The sequence below is a fragment of the Beta vulgaris genome, chromosome 6 (genome assembly GCF_026745355.1).
Source record: "Beta vulgaris subsp. vulgaris cultivar EL10 chromosome 6, EL10.2, whole genome shotgun sequence".
Taxonomy (NCBI): Eukaryota; Viridiplantae; Streptophyta; class Magnoliopsida; order Caryophyllales; family Amaranthaceae; genus Beta; species Beta vulgaris.
Window position 1 is genome coordinate 45,794,247 of NC_079207.1, and position 20,486 is coordinate 45,814,732.

Genomic DNA, 20,486 nt, shown 5'->3' on the forward strand with positions numbered 1-20,486 from the left:
ACTTACTTAAATGCTTTTCTTGATACAGAATAATAATTGAATTTATTTAATTTTGTTGGGTTTAGTCGTCGAAATACGTTGGTTTGGGAAATTGGATCAAATCGGCCATATCTTATTTTATCTGGTTGAATCGAATTCGAGTTTAATTCAGATTGGCCAGAATCAAATTGTACTAATCCAAAATTCGAATTTAACTTCAAGTTGGGTTACGATTAGATTTGGATCCTGGATTACCATGTTGAATCAGTAACAGGTTTGAATTTAAGTCGGTGGTAGGTCGGGTTAATATATGATTTTGTTGGGTGCCGATCATGTATGGTTGATCTCGTGTCAAGTTTCAGTCAGATATAGAGACTAACCCTCTAGCAAATTCATGTCGAGTCAGTTTTAGTCTAATCCACGGGTTCAGTATGTTTTTGACCCCTCTAATTAGAGTATGTTTTGTAAGAGACCGTCTACATTTAAATTAAAATTAGACAATAGTAAACCTAATATTAAAAAGAGAATTAGCCCAATTGTGACTAGATTAATTTCTTTCGGTAAATAGTTTAATTCATTTAGTGACTAGATCTACTTTTATATTAAAATTAGACCTTCTCTTTAATTACCACCATAGAAGACTAAGCAACTCTTTTTAAGTTTATTACGAAAATGTCACCGGATAAACTCTAACTTTGATTGATGTGTGAGATCCAGCAGTCAATTCTTGGATTATTCAGTGTGAATTGTTGTTTTAAACTTTTTTATCCTCTGCGTTGAGAGCTTTCCCGCTTTTTTCAATGGCAGCAAATTGGGACTCCGACGAGTGGGAAGTCGTCAACGACGATGGCTTCGTCTACAAGCGCAAGAAACGTCGCTTAGACCGCACTTCCTTCGCTCGTGCTGCAGATCCCGAACCAGATCTTACCCTTGCAATCAAGGAGAAACGAAAAAGAAAACGCGCTGCTTTGCTCAAAATAAAGGAAAAATACCAGACAGAAATTATTCTCTGGGAAAATTTGTCGAACACCTTAAAGACAATGGAAGAAAGTATGTCTGAACAAGTTGAGGAGAAACAAACGGAGGAGAGAGAGGGAGAGAAGCTTCAAAGATCGGCTAATAAAGGGTCTCAATCCGTTGTTTCCGTCGCAAATTCTTCTGGCTCTTTGGTTGATGAGCTTCTTTTGCAGGTAATTTCTGGTCTTGTGTGTGCCTTATGATTTCTTTTGTTCTTTCTGGTGTTTGAGAGCGACTAATGTAGAGGAGATTCAGTTCCGGGTCTAGGAGTACAACGTCAATTTGAGGAATTCCTTGTTTATCTGTGAGATGAGAAAGTTTTGTATATCGAATTACATTGTTTTTTTTTTTGTAATTAAGATGCCACTAATATATCGTTGTAAAGATGTAAAATCTAGATTTGTTGTCGTAGTTGTTGAATATACACTTCGAGATTTAAGGTATATGTTGCTTCATTTATCTGGGAGATGACCAGAACGACGCTCGAGAAGAAATATTCTTATATTTTTCTTCTCTCTATGCCTACTAGGAAACAATAGGTTACTCGGATTTGATGGAGACTGCTTGCTTCTTATATAGTTTAGATATGGTAAGATGTTTAATTACCAGGAAAGTTATAAATTATTGGAATTCATATCGCGTTGAGATGGTATTGTGTGTCCATTTACAGCCACTAATCAAATTTGAAGAAGTTAAGCCACTAATTAACGCTGCAGTTTTTCGAAGAAGTTAAGCCATCATATTAGCTAGCTTGTAGTTGGAATTATGGAACAAAATGTAAACCTTCAACCTTAGAGAAATGCCATGTGATTTTGAATTTGGATCAATTGGCTTTCAGTTTGTGATGTGGGTGTGTGTTGGTAGTGCTTTTTATGTAGTGCCTAACGAAGAAATTATGTTTATGTGTGTTGCTACTAAATCTGGTTGTTTGGTGCGTTTTAGGTGGAAGCACAGGAGGCAATTATACGCAGCTTTGAGCAGCTTTGTGATGTTGCAGATTCCTTGTGTAATGCCCAAGAGGAAAAGAATAATCAACGTTTCTTTAATTTGCCAATTTGGCATTCACCTCGTGAACTTATGGCATCCCTGTGTGATGATTGAGAATTGCTTGGCTTTTGGAGTGTTGGTGGTGATTGTTGTTTATGGGCTTATCAAGTGTTGAGTTACTAGAATGGTTGGCTTTCGGTAGGCATCAGGTTAGTCAAAATTAGTGATTCTACATGAAATTAGTGCCTCGTAAATAGAGATGTATTTATGTGTTTCCAGAAGTTTCTTATGAATAAATGTTTCCAGTTTGTTGTGCTGTACAATTTTTTTTTTTTTTGTATTTATTTTAGCTGGATTAGTGCTAATTCACAGTTCAAAACTAGAAAAACACCATGTATGCATGCTTAATCACAAAGTCTAATGAGTTGTGCACTACATATTACATAGATATTTGGCTGATTCTAAAACAATATTGATGACATCAGATATGTTTACGATTCAAACAAGCTTGCAAGTTCATAAGAGAAAAAGGCAATCAGGTTAATTGTAGGCAGTTTATACTTTACTTGCTACGAATATCAAATTTGTGATTCAAATCAATTGAGGTGTGAGGGTGAAAATTTGAAGTGTTGATACAGAAATCCATATCTTTGTTGTATTGTTGAGTATCCTACAGGTAATTAACATGATATGAGGATTTGAAGTAACATGGTTGAGGTGAATCCACCATTTAGGATGGAAAATGTGGCAAGATCATGGCTGCTAAATAATAATAATAACAAAATGTGAAGCGCTTAGCATTGTATCACGAATTGAGGAATTTATGATGCACTTGAGGAGACTGATGTGCACACTGTTCTGTAATGTCCTCTTGCAAGTAAAAAGTGGGTTAGATGTGGCGCTGATAAGAAGGGGTTGGATGGGGCTTTTTCTTCTAGGAAGGATCGGTTTGCAATTTTGATTAAGAAGCAAGGATTTCAAGGAGGTGCAAAGAAGTTTAAGGCTGTGGCTGGGGCTTGTTGGAATGGATGTAATATGCTGATATTTAAAGGGAATTTGGTGCAGACCAGCAAAGATGTGCAATGACTGGAGACTACTTTCATTTTGGCTGTTCAAATTAGATACGGTTGCTGCAGACATGTGTGACTTGGGCTGTTTTTTTTGTTTCTTTTTGGGGGTGGGTGGTGGGTGGAGTGTTTGAGACAGCAATTGCAACACTTTGGCACTTGCAGTTAGTCAATGTCAGCGTAACTGCAACTCTTATCAGAACTAATAGTCTTGTTGGACTCCTGAACTAATTTCTCTTACAAAGTTCTTTTGAAGGTGACAGTAACAGAGCCTAAGGAGCAATCTATCCAAGTGAATTATGGAATTTGGCTGGATAACATTTCGGGGAAGATTACTAACATAGTTGTGCAGTATATTTGTATGTGTTCTGATTTTGCATATTTATCATTTACTGCCTCGGTGTTTGCAGAAAATTAAAACGAGCTAGGGTGAGGTAATCTGGCTGTGTTGCTAGCTAAAAATCTGCTGCAAATATGACATTCAGCGCTGAAGATACGTGCAGACAAGAAAGAAATTAAGAACTGACTTTTGGATTCGTGAAATTGTTGCCGTTTATAACTCCTCTGAGAAGCCATTGTCATGATAATGTTATCCACCATGTTACACTAGATGGAATACTACAAGAGGGGGGTGAATTGTAGTTGTAGCTTATATGGTAATTAATCGATACATTTTTTGCATTGAGTTAGAAAGATTGAAGGAATGAGAATGCAAGAGAGATTTTCACATAGAAAATTCTTGTCTCTATACAAGAATAAAAACAATGACGTCATCTGAATTTAATCTTTTCACTATAATAGGGAAACACCTTTGTTACAACCTATTATATATGTAAGATCACCTCGAAACTCCAACACTCGCAAGTTTCACTCAGAACTTCAACTCGTCCCCACTAGAATTCCCACAATTAGAGTGGTACTCTTTCTCTATATATTCTCGACTTAACTCTAAGCCTGTAAGAGTTCCGACAACTGTTTCCCAACTCAACTCTTTGAATGATATAAAAGTTCAAGTGTTTAGACGCTAAGTACAATATTAGGAACTGACTAAGAATATATGAATTAGAAAAAAAATTTGGCTCAATTTTGCTTTTGATGTTCTTTGTTGTTTGTTTGGTAGGAATTTTCCTTTATCTATATGGAAAGCTTCCTTAAGAGCTTTCACCTAGTTTCTCTCCACTAACTACCAGCGTAACTAAAACTTTAGTGGTAGTGAGTTTGTTAGAGAATCTTAGGGAACTTCGCTAATGAGTGCGTCTTAAGTTCTTAACTTATTGTATAACGTGTATAATGACCTCAACAAGCATGTCATGGACTATACAAATATTGACTTGAATCTCATATCATTTGAGTTTTTTTTTTCTTAAAAAACAAACGGCAGTTTATGAGTTGTTATACCCAAGAATTCGTGGTTGACGAAACCTTAACATCTATACAAATATATTAAAAGGCGTGCGAAAACAAGAAATTGTGCCACGTGGCGCTCTCGCGAGGGAGTTTTAGTTCATGTAATTCATGTACAATAAAAAAAATTAAGAAATTGCATAGTATAGGCTTTGATCCCAAGACCTCAAATACATATACTAAAGTTTTAACCACTAGGCTAAGTTGTATTTAGTTCTATTATCATAAAGTATTATATTTATAAATGAAACTTTTTTCTACAACTAGTTATTAGAGTAAAACCAGGAAACATGGTAAAAGATGTTTTGTTGGAAAAAAAAATCAAAAACTTAATATAAAAAAATATTTTTACAAATATTTTCTGTAAATTACTTTAATAAATTAGTCATACTTAATAAGTTCCTGATATTCTACAACACTTTCCTTAGCATAATAATAAATACTTACATCTTAGAAATTAACTTATATTTTTAGCATTCATGTCTACGCACTTAAAAGATTCAACTCTGATGCTTGATCTTGAGTTCCAACAAACGTTCATAAATTCCCGTAGAAATTTAGTAACCATCACACACAGGAACCTGCTTCTAGAACTCACACTTGAATTAATTCTTTTTTATCCACTAATGCATTGGACTCGTATAAGATTCTTCAAGATATATTCCACCTTTGGAAATTGGAACTTAGGTGCACTTCCAACTCTAAAACTCCACTTCATCTCTTAGGAGCTCATAATGCAAAATTATCCCCTCTTATTTATTTTAACTTCGGGTCTTCGGGACTAACTTTTACACAAATTAAAACCATTAGGTATAAGTTTGCTGGTCATATTTAAAACACTAACTACCCGTTTTATAGTCGTTAATAAACTGTAGTAATGAGAATGAATTTTAAGTGTAATTTTATTAGGGAAACACCCTTAAAATCTACATGGGGAGGCATTTTTTCTCCATGGGAAAGCAATCTCACCTCCTTTGTGTTTTTGTCTCCAAGCGGGAAGCAATGTTCATTACCACTCATTACCAACTACAAGGTGGTATTGGATGAGAATGAAAATTCAAGAAGGAAAGTTGACACTTTAGGATAAATTAGCATTACCATGGGAATTGACTATGATATTTTTCACAAATTTACATACAAATTCATTTCCATTACCACCATTTATGACCAACTACCAAACGGGCCGTAAGGGGTCAACAATATTCTTCCTTTTTGGTAATGATAACATTTTTAAATTTTTAGATAAAGAACAAATCAAACAGTAATAAAGTTCCAAATAACTATAATTATAAATAGAAACAAATAATTTTTATAAAATTTATTAAGGCCACGTATATAACAACATTTTCTTCGTTGAGCACTCGATCCACACTTTGATTTTGAAACCATAAACTCTGTACCAATTCAAGTATTCAAAGTTTACCCTTATTCTCCTCCTGTTGGAATATGGCAAGCAGTACTAGTTGTCACTTGTCACAACACATCACCATAATTATTAAAAGTGGTCAATTGCATCAAAAGTACAACTTCTTGTGTGTAGACCAACACAAAGAGTCTATATACAAATTTTGAGTCAAAATTACTAAGACGAGAAACAAAGTAACAAGAAATTTTATTTCAATAAATGTATTGAGTCCAATATTATAATTTAAAAACAAACTAAATCCTCTGATTCTGTTTTGTAGATGGAGAGTGACACATGTTGATGTCGACATGGAGTTGAGTGTAGAATGACGTTTTGTCAACTTCAACATGAGTTTGAGTGTGGAATCACATTTTGTCAATGTCAACCTGAGCTGAAGTTTTATTTGAGTGTATTTGAATCAAGGCTGATAGATGTTTGAATCTCAATCGAATATGTTTTAATGTATTCGAATGAGAGGTGACAAAAGCTTGAATTCCGCTCGAATGTGTTTGAGTGTATCTGAATTGTCGACACGGATGTGGTGTGCTTATTGACTGTTTGTAGAGAATTCCAAGAGAATTATATGAGCTCTTGAGAATGATGATTTTTCGGTCCCCTCAACTCAAGGAGATGATGTCTATTTATAGGGAATGAAGATTCCTTCATGGACTTGAAGTTTATCGACTTGAGCCCGTTTATGATTTGGAAATCTTTTTTACCTTTTTCATTTGACCATCTCATTTGGACTTGAACTGGCCAAAAATATTTTACAATCACTACTACAAAAGGAGTGTTATCGCGACGCTTTTTAATCCATTTGGCGACGCCAAAAAGCGTCGCTAAATTTGCTTGCGACGCTTTCTAAAAGCGTTGCGTCAATTGAGTAGGTATTTTACGACACGTAAAAGCGTCGCCATTCTCGACGCCTAACATAGTCCCCAATTGTCTCGTCGCGTAAAAGCGTCACCGTTCCCGTTGACTCGCAGCACCTTGCTGCCTCTAAATCTGGACGCTTTTTGGCGTCGTTAAAAGAGAAGTTGGATTTAAATTTTAATATTTAATTATTTGGCAAAATTTCATGATGACTATAAAATGTATTTTCGTTTTTGTAGTCCCTTTTGCTATTTTTCCGAATTATATATATATATAATATAATAAAATATATATATATAGATATATATATATATATCACACACATATATATGTACGTATATTTACTCTAGAATAAATTATAACAAACATTATAAACTTGAAGATATATATATATATTAAGGTAAAAAAAAAAAAATACTTTGATCAATATATTATAAATGTAAATATACTAAGATAACTAAAATCCCTACAAACATAATTGCAAATTGTATGTCGTAGTTAAGTCTAGCTAATTAATAAAAATATCCAAAGTGAAGTAACCTTGAAAATAAGCTAACTAATAAGATCTAGCGCGCTAGTAAAATAGATGACGATACGATAGTAGCTACTTTGAAGCCATCCGTTCTTGATCTTTTGCACCTTCATTATTTTCGAGTACCTTCAAAAGGAGAAAAAAAAGACAATATAATCAGTACGATAGTAATGATTGATGTCAAATTAAAGAAGAAAATAATGTATCTGGCTGATAAAAAAGATGAAGGTTGTGAAAAGTGACCAGGTAGAGAGATGATTATGGCAAAGTGTGCAGAGCGCCATGAGATGACCTTAAAAGCATCACATGGAAAGTCCAGCACCATCATTCGTGTTTCTTACCACTCCACTCTCGTTTCATTTAATGTTCAGGCATCACTATATATGAATTTCTACTCATTCCATGTCTTAAACTTTCTAATTACTAAATAAAGAAGAATCACATAAGAGTGCATAGCTCTAGAGAAGAATAAAGAAGAAACAAAGACAACAAAAGAACTCAAGTCTCATGAGATAAGCTGTCTCCATCTACAGGCGCTAGCAAAATCAATTTCCATATCAAAATTCTCCAACTTCATAAACATTACCCTCCTAGAATAACATCAAACTACTGTTTCATCCCTTAGGAAAAACAGTAACATGTTTAGATCAAGTGACATCCAGCATATCAGTAAGGCCATTCACATGTCCTAAACTTCATTAAGCTGTCAGCATCCCTGGCCATCATTATAAACATTAGACACCCTAAAAAAAACCAAGCTGTTGACTCCCAGTTTGTGTTATTATCCCAATTGGTGGCAGGAGAAATGAGAGACTGCAAACGGAATTAACTCAAATCCATTTCAAAAACAGAAAAATAAAAAACTCACTTAGATAGCCACATATTTGTTTCAATATACTGTCATGTAATACTACAAACTAAAGATAAAATTAAAACAGATAGATGGGTGCGTGTTCACAGATTTGCAGCCAATAATTCTCAATCCTCTTCAGTATAAACAAGAGTAAAGTAAATGCTGCGTGCAACCGCCTCGAAAGGTTCAGATCAGAAGAATGATCATGTAAAACTCAAGCAACTTATCAATGTTGATGTCAAAGAAGAAAATAATGTATCTGATAAAAAAGATAAAGGTTATAGTACTAGGGCTGTACTCTGGGCAGAAACTTTCTTGCTTGGTACATTAGCTCATTCATAAGGAAGGGGAATTTAGATAAAGTTTGAAAGTAGGAAGGTACCTTTTGGTTTGTCACTTCCAAGACTGCTTGTGCACAATCTAAAAGGTGCATTGAAGCCTCTCCTTTACGAACTTTACCTACTAGTTGAGAAAATTGTCCAACAAGAGTTTTGAGCAGAGAGTTGTTCTCTTGAACTTTGGCTTTCAACAAGCTATTTTCCTTCTTGAGAACAGACACTTCTTCTTTGTTCTCTTGGACTTGGGTGTTCAACAATCTATTTTCCTTCTTCAGAGTGGACAATTCTTCTTTATCATTCTCCATGAACACGGCCGTCTTTCGAACTCTTCCACACCCTTGCTTCTTCAGGACACCATGCACCCCGTAAATGTCCCCCTTTCGAACTCCAAGTCCATAACCTACGGGACGTTTGGGAATCTCTCCATCATACATGGTGTGCTCAAAAGCTTCATCTTCAAGTTCTAAGTCAGACTTGGAAGGGTTTGCTTGCTTCAATGATTCAAACTTGGCATATGCATCATCCTACACAAATATTAAGATATAAAATATAAGAAGTATTAGTTTACAATAAACGGAAGCACGCTTATTATTTTATTTTAATCTGTACTTATACCATAAATTCTTCTGTGAGTGTGTCTGGTAGAAAGCTTCCATCCTTTCCAATATGAGCTTTTTTCCAAAGAGTTAATAAACTCATTTTTTCTCCATGCTCATCCTCCTAATAATTTTTTAAATGTAAAAACAATCATAGAAAATTTCTACAAGATTAGTTACATATATATATTCCAAAAAGATTTTTCCTAGATATATATATATATTTATGTTAATATTCATGAATCATACATAATCAGCTTGCTTGTTTGCGAAGCTCTTGGAGCCACATCTGTGAAGTTGATTTAGGGAAGCTCGTGCATCTTTCCCAGCTTCTGACAATTTCTGCACTCATATTAAAGAAAAAAAATATTTATCAAAAATACAGAACAAAGATTTATCAAATGTCAATCATTAGCTTCACTAGTTCAGTGTATGTAATATGCATGCATGTGTACATTCAATCATTCATACAGTTAGTCATAATCTATAGAAGAATAGAAGATTGTGTGTTCTGCTGAGTATGAAACAAGCTATACCGTTTTGGCTATTTATAGACTTGATTGGAATGATATGGTACATACAGCATACAAAAATGATCAAACCAATTACCATAAGATAAAATTAATTATGTCATCACTTGTCAGCTTTTTTGAATGATGCTATTTGTAAACTAATGACTCCATAGAAATTAATATTATTAAGTAACTTACTTTCCCTAGCTCTGAATGCCAGTGCTTAACCAACTTTATCCATTGATTACTAGTAATTCCGTATGGTGGCTGCAAATTACACATCTCATCGAGAGTCTTGTCATCTGGTTTGTAGTAATGTGACTTGAGCTCGTGTTTAAAATGCCTCCAACTTCTGTTAGCACGCTTGAGGATTTGTTTCTCGTATTCAGGACCATCAGGAATTACAAAGCGTTCCTTTAAGAAAATAGTATCGTGGGTGAGCCTAGGCGTTTACAAGCATATCCAAAGAAAGAGAATTAAAAAATACTGTTATTCTGAAGGCAGCAACAGAACTATTATGAAGGCATTGTCAGGATACCCGAACTTAATATATCATACAAGTCGCACAAAGTATGTTATTTCAAGATTTGCAAGAGCTTATGATTGATAAGTCAGAACAATTAAATATTAAAACAGTATAGTAGCAAGTATAAGAAGAACAGATGGCATTAATCATATAATTCTATTTTGTTTTATATGCTACTACTTGATTTGTCATGTTTTAATTTGCTTTTAGGTCTTTATTCTGTTGCAACAATAAGACATACTGTACTCAATTGGATGTAAACTAGGTGCTGAGTTTGTGCTTATAAACTGAGCAACTAAACACCAGAATATCCTAGCTTGGATCTGTTTTTCATAGGTTTTAGGACGTCTAGATTCAGGAGAACACACACCGTCGCAAATTGGAGTTTCAGGTTGGAGATTATGTGTACTTAAAGCTTCAACCATACCGACAGGGCTCTCTGGCTAGAAGAATCAATGAGAAGCTTGCTGTGTGGGAAGGGGGTAATGCTACATCACGTGCCAGGCCACCTATCAGGTTCACCTACACCAGGAGGTCTAGGAGGAAGAATACTGAAATGTAGAGTGAGCTGGCAGGTGGTTAGTTACTGTCACTCTAGTGGGTGCGGAAATTCAGGGAGTTGGTTAGAGAAATATCTTTGTGAAAATCAAGAGAGACTATTACATAATGCAATCTGGTTCTAGAATTTAAATCATTTAAGTTTATGCAACCATGCTGAATGTATGTGTTGGATGTGGTATGAGGATCATGCTGCTTTAACATGTTCTGTTATTATCTGCATATCGGAGGGGTGAAAGAGAACTTTAAGATAGAGAACAATTCTTGTAGCTAGTTGCTGCGTTAGATAGGTACCTAGAATCATATAGTACCTTGACGAACTCGTACATCTGTATAGTATTGTTAAGCTAGCTTATGCTTTGAAATGGATCTATTTCTCAGTTTATGAGATATTCTATGATTTATCATCCCAAAAACAGAAAAAGGTTCTGCATGATGATTGATTACAGTTGCTTGTACCCTTTAAAGTCCCAAAGTTTTGTCAGCATTAGTAGTAATTCTTGGTTCAGAGGAGGTAGTTTGTAAGAATAATGTTGTCCTGGAGCTAACTCATTTGCTTTCAAAATTTGGTACTCTAAGTGTTCATCCTGGTCATTGGTTCTTACATGGACATGGAAATTAGTGCAGCTGAAGTTTAAGATAGACTGAAATTGATGCGAATGACCTCATAGTGAAGATGTGAATGTCAAGTTGCTCGTCCATCTAATGCGAAATGTCAGCATTTCATTCTTCCAAGAGGTTTTGTGAGCAGCACAGATAAGAGGAACATTTTGCAGTTAGTTACTTCCCCTCTGTTTAATTTTACTTGCAACATGGGGAAGGCACAGGAGCCAAGGAGAAAAGAGAGATGGAGAGAAATAAAAGAGGGCCCATGTGAGTTTTACACAGAGAGTAGTCGAGGATATAACATGCTGGTCGTATTTCATCCCTCCAACAATTTCTCACTGTTATTCTTTCATTCAAAAATTAACAGTTGGTGCAAATATAACTTGTCTCTTATATGTATTTGTTTCATTCAAAAATTAACAGTTGGTGCAAATATAACATGAGTTGGTGCAGGTCCCATTGTTATACGCAGATGCTGTGATTGGTACCAACGGTGCTACTATAAGCTAAACCAACGAATTAGTAAAAACACCAACGAATTCCATCATACTCAAACACACAATGACACAAACATGATAAAATCCAGCCAAATCCCAACCTAACACACATAAATGCGCGAAAATGAGTAAGAAGAAGAATCAAATATATACTTACTTTGACCTCCTCTACCAACATAGCTTTCAGCTTCTTATCGACGTTATGCCAATTCACTTCTCCAACTGGACAGTAGGTCTCTACCTTTGCAATGCTACCAATGAATCTGACCAAGATATCTCCACCTTTCCTAAGAGGTTGGTAAAACTCGTTGAATTCAACACAGTATTTAACGCCGTTGTTACTCCACACACTGATTGTCGGAATAGGACCACTCACCAATGTGATGTTACCTTCAGCATCTGCATAGAGATAAATAATGGGATGACGTTGCATAAAAACATATTAGAATAGCATAAATAGATATAATAGATACCAATATAAGTCAAAATCCTAGTAGACCATCAAGGAAAGACATTACCCTTTGTCATAACCTCTTCCTTCGTATCAAATTGAACATTTGAAGGCCAATCTGGATATGATGTTGACCGTACAGATTTTGATGTTCTCGACTTCATTAATGATTCTTCACCCTCTTTTTGCTTTGTTGGCTTACGGGATTCTGATGGGTTAAGAGGTGAGATAGTAGGGGAGTTATGACTAGAAGGCGACCTACTAGGTGGGATAGGATCAAAGGAATTAGAAGGGATTTTGAGGGGGGTACTAGTAGATGGGTTGAGAGATGCTCGAATATGACCAGAAGAAGGATGTGGGATTTTGAGCGATTTTGATGTATTGGTAGAAGGGTTGAGTGGTGGGATATGACCAGAAGAAGGATGAGGGATTTTGAGCGGTTTTGATTTATTAGTAGAAGGGTTGAGTGGTGGGATATGACCAGAAGAAGGATGAGGGATTTTGAGCGGTTTTGATGTGATAGTAGAAGGCTTGAGTGGTGGGGTATGAGTAGAAGAAGGAGGAGGTTTTGAGCGGTTTGGATGTATTAGTAGAAGGGTTGAGTGGTGGGATATGACTAGAAGAAGGATGAGGGATTTTGAGCGGTTTGGATGTGATAGTAGAAGGCTTGAGTGGTGGGTATGAGTAGAAGAAGGAGGAGGGATTTTGAGCGGTTTGGATGTGATAGTAGAAGGCTTGAGTGGTGGGGTATGAGTAGAAGAAGGAGGAGGGATTTTGAGCGGTTTGGATGTGATAGTAGAAGGCTTGAGTGGTGGGGTATGAGTAGAAGAAGGAGGAGGGATTTTGAGCGGTTTGGATGTGATAGTAGAAGGCTTGAGTGGTGGGGTATGAGTAGAAGAAGCAGGAGGGATTTTGAGCGGTTTTGATGTGATACAAGGAGGGTTTTTCCATATAGCTAATGGTTTGCTAGTTGTTGCACTTGGTGTGATTGAAGGATTTGTTGTGGTGGCACTTGGGGGCAAAATGGTCCAAATTCAACGTTAGAAGAACCTCATATGGCTGCGATTGAAGGATTTGTTTTTTTGTTGATGCATTTTCGGTCGAAGGAGAGTTGTGTGCAGCAGCAGCACCTGGTGACTGTGAAGACAATGAACTGGGCTGGTCATCTGCATGTACGTCCCTCGTTCTCTTCCCTCGATAAGTCATAATATATCACTGCTAGACAAAACGATAATGATCAAGCCCTTCTGAAAACTACTATAATATTTAAAATGAAGCAAAATTACAATTTACATCTACATTATTGATTAAATAATATTAGTCATTTTGACTGTGATGAAACACACAGGCGTTAGCGAATAAAAAGAAAAGAAAAGAAAAGAGTTTGAGAATTCTTTCTGTTATGAACCCTCAAAACGGTCTAATAGATGTCCATTGAATATTCTAATATATTATGAACATTCTGAATATAGAATTATATCATCTGTATGGGACAGATTCTACTGTCCAAATACTGTAATTTGTAATTTAGTTAGGTCAGGAGTAGCTTTGCTGATTAATATAAGTCTTCATCTTATTTCTGTATACTCTCCTGCATGTAATAAGATGCAATACCAGGTCACGGTTGATCTGAATGCGAAATATCTGGGTCATGCGCATGAATTTGACAACCTAAAACAATTCACCCAAAGAGTAAATAACCTGAACTTGAAGTTTACTGGATCTGAATCCTATCTGACCCATCTGTTCGACTTATCGACAAGCATATCATAGTCAGGAAATGTGATTATAGCTTCAGATTATGACGATAGGAAAAGATAAGGCTAGCATCGGCCTGTATGATGCATTGAATTTGAAGCTTGAAATTATTAGCTATTAGCTACAGGGAATCCAAAGATTTTAGCACAGCAGATCCAGTTTTTGTTTCTCCAGCACCATGTCAGAAAACTAATTCGACTACAAGTTTGTTAGTAATAATTGCACTTTCAGCTTTAGGTGAACCTTTAATAGTTTCACAAAGGCTTTACGTGAACTTAATGAAACTTGAAATGTGATTTTCAAATGTGAAAAGAATAGTGTCGATGCTATATTTAGAGACTTAAATAACGTTGTAGACATCTACACAGACACATTGGTACATTACTACATCTAATAAGGTGTGTAAAGTGTTTCGGATCCCCCAAAGTAGACTGGAAATTCTAAATAGTTTAAACAGTAGAGCAAATTATTTTCTCTATCATATGAATTATGCACTTTTTCGGTTATGTACAGGGCATACGTAATTTCTTTTCTTAGAGTATCGAATAAGATTAAAAAGTATTAGGAAGTACTCTAGGATCATTATAGCATGTAAGCCTAAATGTGAGGAAATATGTATTTTATCAATTAAAAGAATAAAAATTCTAAGCAACAGAATAGTACCTTCCAATTAGACCTGACAAAGGGCCACTTGTTATCCTGTAAATGCATATGCAACCATAGTGCCTCAGAATAAACATATACATAGCTTTAAAACCATCATTTTGGAGACTGTATATAACATTATCACATCATCTTTTCTTACCCACTCGAAATTCCACCACCAGCCCGAGAAACCTCCACTCACAGCTCAACCACATTCATTACCAAATCAACCTTACCAGTGTCTGAAATGTTGGAAGAAAAAGAAACTGATTAGATTAGGGGAAATTTGATTCATCCAGAGAACAAGACATATGTAAATATCCAATCCAACACCACAAAGTATCTTTATAATGCATAATCAACACAATGGTCTCTAAAGTCTGAAGTAATGAACTACCACCAACTGGGAAACGAAAATAAAGCGATAATAGAAGCCAAACAATTCGGTCAACAGTATGGGAATATATCATATAATAATGGTAACTTAAAGATCAATTAAAGCCTATGCTCAAGGGGAAGAGGGTCTCTCCTTAATCCAGCTAATAAACTGAAGGCCAACAGATCAATTGGCCTACATTAAGAAACTCAGACCTGAGGCCATGTATAAGAGATAGAGAGTTGTACAGTACAAAATCTCAAACTGCTATTTAAAGCATTATTACTTGTTTATACTGATGTACATATGCTTTACTAGGAAAAAGAAGAGGTTCTTTAAAAGATCAAAGGTGCCAACGTCAAAAACTCAAACAAACTCATTATATAAAGTATCATATGAAAACTTCTATTTCCATCGACCAACTTATCCGAAGAACAGTTTAAAGAGTTCTCATCATAGTAGCTATGCTATAAGCCTATAATATGGTTTACTTTTCCCATAATGATAGCAAGAACTTAAGTTTTTTTAATCCAATCTTAGTTCCTTTAATTAACATGCTAACTTAAGACACGGAAAAACAACAATAATCTCCAATCTGAACAACAGAGCATGAAGCAATTAACCAAAAAATTAACAACAAAGCCTAATTAAGTGGCTTATACTATAAATCGATACAATACGACATCAATAATCAATATCCTCAGCAAAGCTTTCACCCAATCAAAATAATCCACAACATATCACATTCATTTACATAATTTTTAAGTAGATATAGAGTGAAATCAAGAGGGAAATGCAAATAGAGGAATAATAAGAAAGATAAATGTGGAATAGACAAAGTAGTACCATTAAATAAAAGTTAATAACTCGAATCCAAAATCAAAACATAAATCCACAAATGAACAATGATAAAATTCTAAAAACCCAAAACCCTTCTATTCTAGAATCTCGTCATCCTCGGGTATATCAAACAAGTCCCTGGGCTTAGTCTTAATTACGTGCAACCATCCTTTTTGTATCTCATCCTCGACATAAAAAAACTTGTTTTGCTTGAGAAGAGAAAACAAATGGATCATCATGCAAATTTCGACCAGTGTGCATCAACTTCGAGAAGTTGACAGTAACTCTGCCACTTGGGTATGTTTTAAAACCCCTACGAATGTCAACCCAGTCACAACGAAACATTACAACCCTAAATGAACCATAGTAATCAAGTTCGAAAATTTCTTTCAGTTTTCCATAATACTCTTGGCCATCGGCTTCAACCATCACTCCAGAATTTTGTGTCTTCCGAAATCGTTCACGATCCACGGTATCAAATTTATATCCATTAATGATAACGCTTTTCATCCTTTTACCGCGATTGCTTAAACCACCGGCCAACGCTTTTCTCAGCTTTCCTTCTACTGTGTTATCATCTAGGTTATGGATCTATAATTCCAGGTAAAATATTTAGTTAAACTTTGATTGATATATAAAATAATTAAGGCAACCCGAAATTTTAAAGCATATAACCTGGTTTTGCAACCAATCGGAGAATTCGTTAAGTCTCCATTGATTTTCATTATATTCATTCGCCGCAATTTCGCCCACTCGATGCTCTTGCCGCTTTACTTGAGGAAATCACTTAAGAATTTGAAAAAAAAATATATGTTAAAGTTATAATTAATACTTTCACTAGATAACCAATAATGGTACTTACTCAAACACTTGTTTCATCTCATCTGAATGAAGTAAAACATAGCGATGTGCTTGCTTTAAACTTTTGTCATCAAGACGAACATTTTCTCTCTTTCCAATTACGCGACATCCTGAGTTGTATAGATAGTTATTGATGTGTGGAACCCCGTCATCATTTCTTTTCGGTTTGTTGAACATGGTCTCAACACTTTCTAAATATCTCGAGCAAAATGTAATTGTCTCCCATAAAAGGAACCCTTCGGCTATAGACCCTTCAGGTTGTGCTTTATTGCTAACATGAGATTTCAAAAAGGCCAAGTACCTTAATATATATGAAGATCGTGAGTATGAAAGAGATAAGAGAAGATTTGACGATGGATTTTTATATAAAAAAATTAACAAATTAAAAGAAAATATGAAATTAGAAATAATGACCTTTCAATAGGATACATCCACCTGTAATGAACAGGTCCACCGAGTTTAACCTCATCCACTAAATGAATTAGTAGATGAACCATAATTGTGAAAAATGTTGGGAGGAACTCTTTCTCCATCTTACAAAGGGTCAGGACAAGCTTTGACTGAATGGTATCTAACTCTCCTTTATCAATGGTGGTTGAACAAATCTTCTTAAAAAAGTACGACAACTCCTCAAGCAAATCAATAACTTTTGTGGCATTTGATGCTCTTAAAGCAACAGGAAGGATTTCTTGCATGAGGATATGATTGTCGTGGCTTTTCATATTAATAAGTTTACGCTCCTTCATGTTCACACATCTTTGCAAATTTGATCCATAACCATCAGGAACTCTGAGCTTTTTCAAGACTCTTAAAAAACGTTCTTTTTCTTCTTTATCCATGTTGTATGAAGCTGGAGGCATATACTCTTTAACACGATTAGGATGCGTTTGAAGCCAAAGATGAGATTTTATATTTATTTGTTTCAGAGCCTCCCTAGCTTTCTTATCATCTCTACTCTTGTCGGTTTCTAAAAGAGTTCCTAAGAGATTATCACACACATTCTTCTCAATGTGCATAACATCTAAATTGTGTCTAAGAAGATTATGTTCCCAGTATTCCAAGTCAAATAATATACTTTTCTTTTTCCAAAGAACCTTATCATTATCATTATCAATTTCATCATCCTCAACTTCTTCTCTCCCTCTTTTTTTAGGAACCGTTTTTGATTTCCCATAAACATAATTAACTTCTTCTTGCTGCTTCAAAATTTCTGTCCCACTAGCATGAACCGGAGCAAGGCCATATTCCTCTTTCCCATCAAATAAATTAGCTTGAGAACGGTAAGGATGATCAATCGGTAACCATTTTCGAGAACCGGGGTAGACAATTTTACCACCAAAATAATATGAACAAGTAGAATTGGCACAAGTAGGGCAAGCTTTATAACCTTTTGTACTCCAACCCGACAACATAGCATATGCAGGAAAGTCATTTATAGTGGAATGTAAGGATGCTCGTAGTTTAAAGTTTTTTCCACTATAAACATCAAAGGCATCTACACCTTCCCACAACAATTTTAACTCATGCATTAGTGGTTGCAAATAAACATCAATATCGATACCGGGACCATATTTTCCAGGAATAATCAAGGACAAAATAAATGATGATGACTTCATACAAAGCCAAGGAGGCAAATTATAAGGAATCAGAATCACTGGCCATGTACTGTAATTAGTGTTCATAAGACGATATGGATTAAAACCATCACTTGCTAGACCCAATCTAACACTACGAGGATCTTTAGCAAATTCCTCATATCTATCATCAAATTTTTTCCAAGCCTCTCCATCTGCCGGGTGGGTGATAATTTTATCGTCCTTGCGGTCAAAATGCCATCTCATGTCTCTTGCAGTATTAGATGACATGTAAAGCCTCTTTAGTCTAGGGATGAGAGGAAAATACCGCATTACTTTAGCTGGCACCCCCTTCATACATGTTTCTTTACCTTTCTCACTTGTATCACCTTGCTTGCCTTTCACATTTTGCCATCTTGGTGTGTGGCAAATATGACACTCACTTTTGTCTGCAAAATCCCCCCAATATAACATGCAATCATTTGGACATGCATGGATTTTCTCATAACCTAAACCCAAATCTTTAATTATCTTCATGCTTTCGTAATAGGACGATGGGAACTCCATAATATAAGGAAATGCGTCTAATAGAAGTTCAAGCAATTTATTAAAAGACTCAGTAGACCAGTGGAACATACACTTAAGGTGAAATAAGTGCAATAGAAACGATAGCTTTGAAAAAGTAGTACACCCCTCATATAGACTCTCTTTAGAAGCTTCCTTGAGTCTATTGTACTTTGTCTCTTCTGGTCGGTGTTAATTGATACATATTCATTATCTACCTCGAATTGAAAATTTACCTCTTCATGCATCTCATTTATATCTTCGTCATCAGAATCTAACTCATTTAATAACGGGGGTTCGTTAGTGGATTGTGGACTACCAACCCCAAAAGCTGCATTTAGTAACCCATCAATATCATCTCGACCTACTCCCTTTGCTTGATCACTATGGAGCCCTAAGTTGTTACCCACTTGATGACTACAATGAAAAATCCAATTTTTGTAGTTCTTATAAAAACCGTACAATAAAAATGGCCTCCTACTTTTTCCAACTTAAACCATTTGTTTAACTTGCAATTATTACATGGGCATCGAGTTTTTCCTTCAACAAGAGTCTCTTTAGCAAGCTCTAAGAATTTCATGCAACCATTATAATAAGCGGGATGGCCTTTTGGTAAATCTATCCAACTAGAATCCATGTCTACAAAAAAAATATATACGATAACAAATAAGAACCATATTAAGAAGAAAAAAAATATGAACATATATCTTCAAATAGTTCACATAAAACATGACCTAAACGAAATACTCTTGCTTATATGACTTGTTATGTACTCAGTGCCTAACATATCTAGAAATTGAACTCAGTGCCTAACATATCTAGATTAACATGAATTGTTATGTACGTTCCCTATCTATTTGATTTATTTTGCGTATTTACCCTATATGTCCACACTTCAGCAACACAATTCGTGCTGGAGTAGTTTATGGCTTAGGCAGTTATATTACTATATATGAAAACTTATGTAACTCAGCCTTGGCTACTAGAGTCAGATAGTGTCAGTCTGTCAGACTCCATCTTTTGGAAGCTTGCATGGTTATTGTCCAGAAATAGTTCTACGATAATTTATGTTTGAAAGCGTACCAGAAAAAAAAATGTTCTTTGCTTTTCGAATCATAAACCTTGGGATTGATGGGTTCCACGTGAGAAAATTATAAAAAGTAACAGAGGCATCATAACAATTTTGATAGTTTACTGATCAAAATCTTAAAGAGTATAAAAAACACAAATTTTCAAGAGAATTGGAAATGATAAACAATATCAAAACTTATTTATTTTATATAAGAGTTGATTCAAGGAGTACAACCAGATAATTACAAAAGCCAGTATCAAACAGATCATACAGAAATGTAGTAAGATCATTGAAAACCTGAGGAAATAAAAAGTGGGAGAGGGGAATCGAGGAAGCAGTCTTTTGACATACAATCTAGATAGCTACACACATAAAACACATGATATTAGAAAAGAGGTAGAAGATGGGGAAGGGCACCCTAAAGGAGAAAAGGGAAGTAGACCTATGGATCACTAGTAGCATAAGCTATTACTACATAAGAACAATAAAGGGCTGCCCACTGGGGCCAATTACACATCCAAAAGAGCCAAAATTACGAATAAGGGTCATGGTTACAGTCCTCATAAGCTCTAGTATGGTGAAAACTTGTGTAAAC

The 20,486-nt window shown here is 35.4% G+C and overlaps 3 protein-coding genes across 5 annotated transcripts; 1 reads left to right on the forward strand and 2 right to left on the reverse strand.

Annotated features, from left to right (window-relative positions):
* Window positions 1-649: 649 nt before the first annotated feature.
* LOC104896770 (hypothetical protein) lies at window positions 650-3,815 on the forward strand. 3 transcript variants are annotated; one of them, XR_790517.4, is made up of 3 exons: window positions 650-1,169; window positions 1,939-2,192; window positions 2,660-3,815. XR_790517.4 is itself a non-coding variant. In XM_010683562.4 (2 exons), exons 1-2 carry the CDS (start codon window positions 780-782, stop codon window positions 2,095-2,097), a joined length of 549 nt encoding a protein of 182 aa, XP_010681864.2. In that variant the 5' UTR covers window positions 650-779; the 3' UTR covers window positions 2,098-2,291. The 3 variants fall into 3 exon arrangements, 1 of the variants encoding a protein (XP_010681864.2); XR_790516.4 differs by having other exon boundaries at window positions 3,461-3,815; XM_010683562.4 differs by lacking the exon at window positions 2,660-3,815 and having other exon boundaries at window positions 1,939-2,291.
* A 4,102-nt stretch (window positions 3,816-7,917) lies between these two features.
* On the reverse strand, window positions 7,918-12,431 carry LOC125498632 (uncharacterized). The gene is made up of 6 exons (XM_057396048.1): window positions 11,908-12,431; window positions 9,762-9,977; window positions 9,301-9,393; window positions 9,071-9,175; window positions 8,500-8,979; window positions 7,918-7,979 (listed from the first exon to the last, which is right to left on the reverse strand). Exons 1-6 carry the CDS (start codon window positions 12,181-12,183, stop codon window positions 7,971-7,973), a joined length of 1,179 nt encoding a protein of 392 aa, XP_057252031.1. The 5' UTR covers window positions 12,184-12,431; the 3' UTR covers window positions 7,918-7,970.
* A 3,569-nt stretch (window positions 12,432-16,000) lies between these two features.
* Window positions 16,001-18,588, reverse strand: LOC125498631 (uncharacterized). The gene is made up of 3 exons (XM_057395780.1): window positions 17,096-18,588; window positions 16,784-16,982; window positions 16,001-16,411 (listed from the first exon to the last, which is right to left on the reverse strand). The coding sequence occupies exons 1-3, from the start codon at window positions 18,586-18,588 to the stop codon at window positions 16,001-16,003; spliced, it is 2,103 nt and encodes a 700-aa protein (XP_057251763.1).
* Between the last annotated feature and the right edge of the window lie 1,898 nt (window positions 18,589-20,486).

Excerpts from the sequence above, each read along its gene's own strand:
- LOC125498631 (XM_057395780.1), bottom strand. The coding sequence starts at position 18,588 with ATGCGGTATTTTCCTCTCATCCCTAGACTAAAGAGGCTTTACATGTCA. Across the intron at positions 16,983-17,095 it reads TGGATGTATCCTATTGAAAG|GTACTTGGCCTTTTTGAAAT; the intron begins GTCATTATTTCT and ends ATATATATTAAG. Across the intron at positions 16,412-16,783 it reads TATACAACTCAGGATGTCGC|ATCCATAACCTAGATGATAA; the intron begins GTAATTGGAAAG and ends CTGGAATTATAG.
- LOC125498632 (XM_057396048.1), bottom strand. The coding sequence starts at position 12,183 with ATGCAACGTCATCCCATTATTTATCTCTATGCAGATGCTGAAGGTAAC. Across the intron at positions 9,394-9,761 it reads GGCATTCAGAGCTAGGGAAA|AAATTGTCAGAAGCTGGGAA; the intron begins GTAAGTTACTTA and ends ATATGAGTGCAG. Across the intron at positions 8,980-9,070 it reads CACTCACAGAAGAATTTATG|GATGATGCATATGCCAAGTT; the intron begins GTATAAGTACAG and ends ATATTTGTGTAG.
- LOC104896770 (XM_010683562.4), top strand. The coding sequence starts at position 780 with ATGGCAGCAAATTGGGACTCCGACGAGTGGGAAGTCGTCAACGACGAT. Across the intron at positions 1,170-1,938 it reads TTGATGAGCTTCTTTTGCAG|GTGGAAGCACAGGAGGCAAT; the intron begins GTAATTTCTGGT and ends GGTGCGTTTTAG.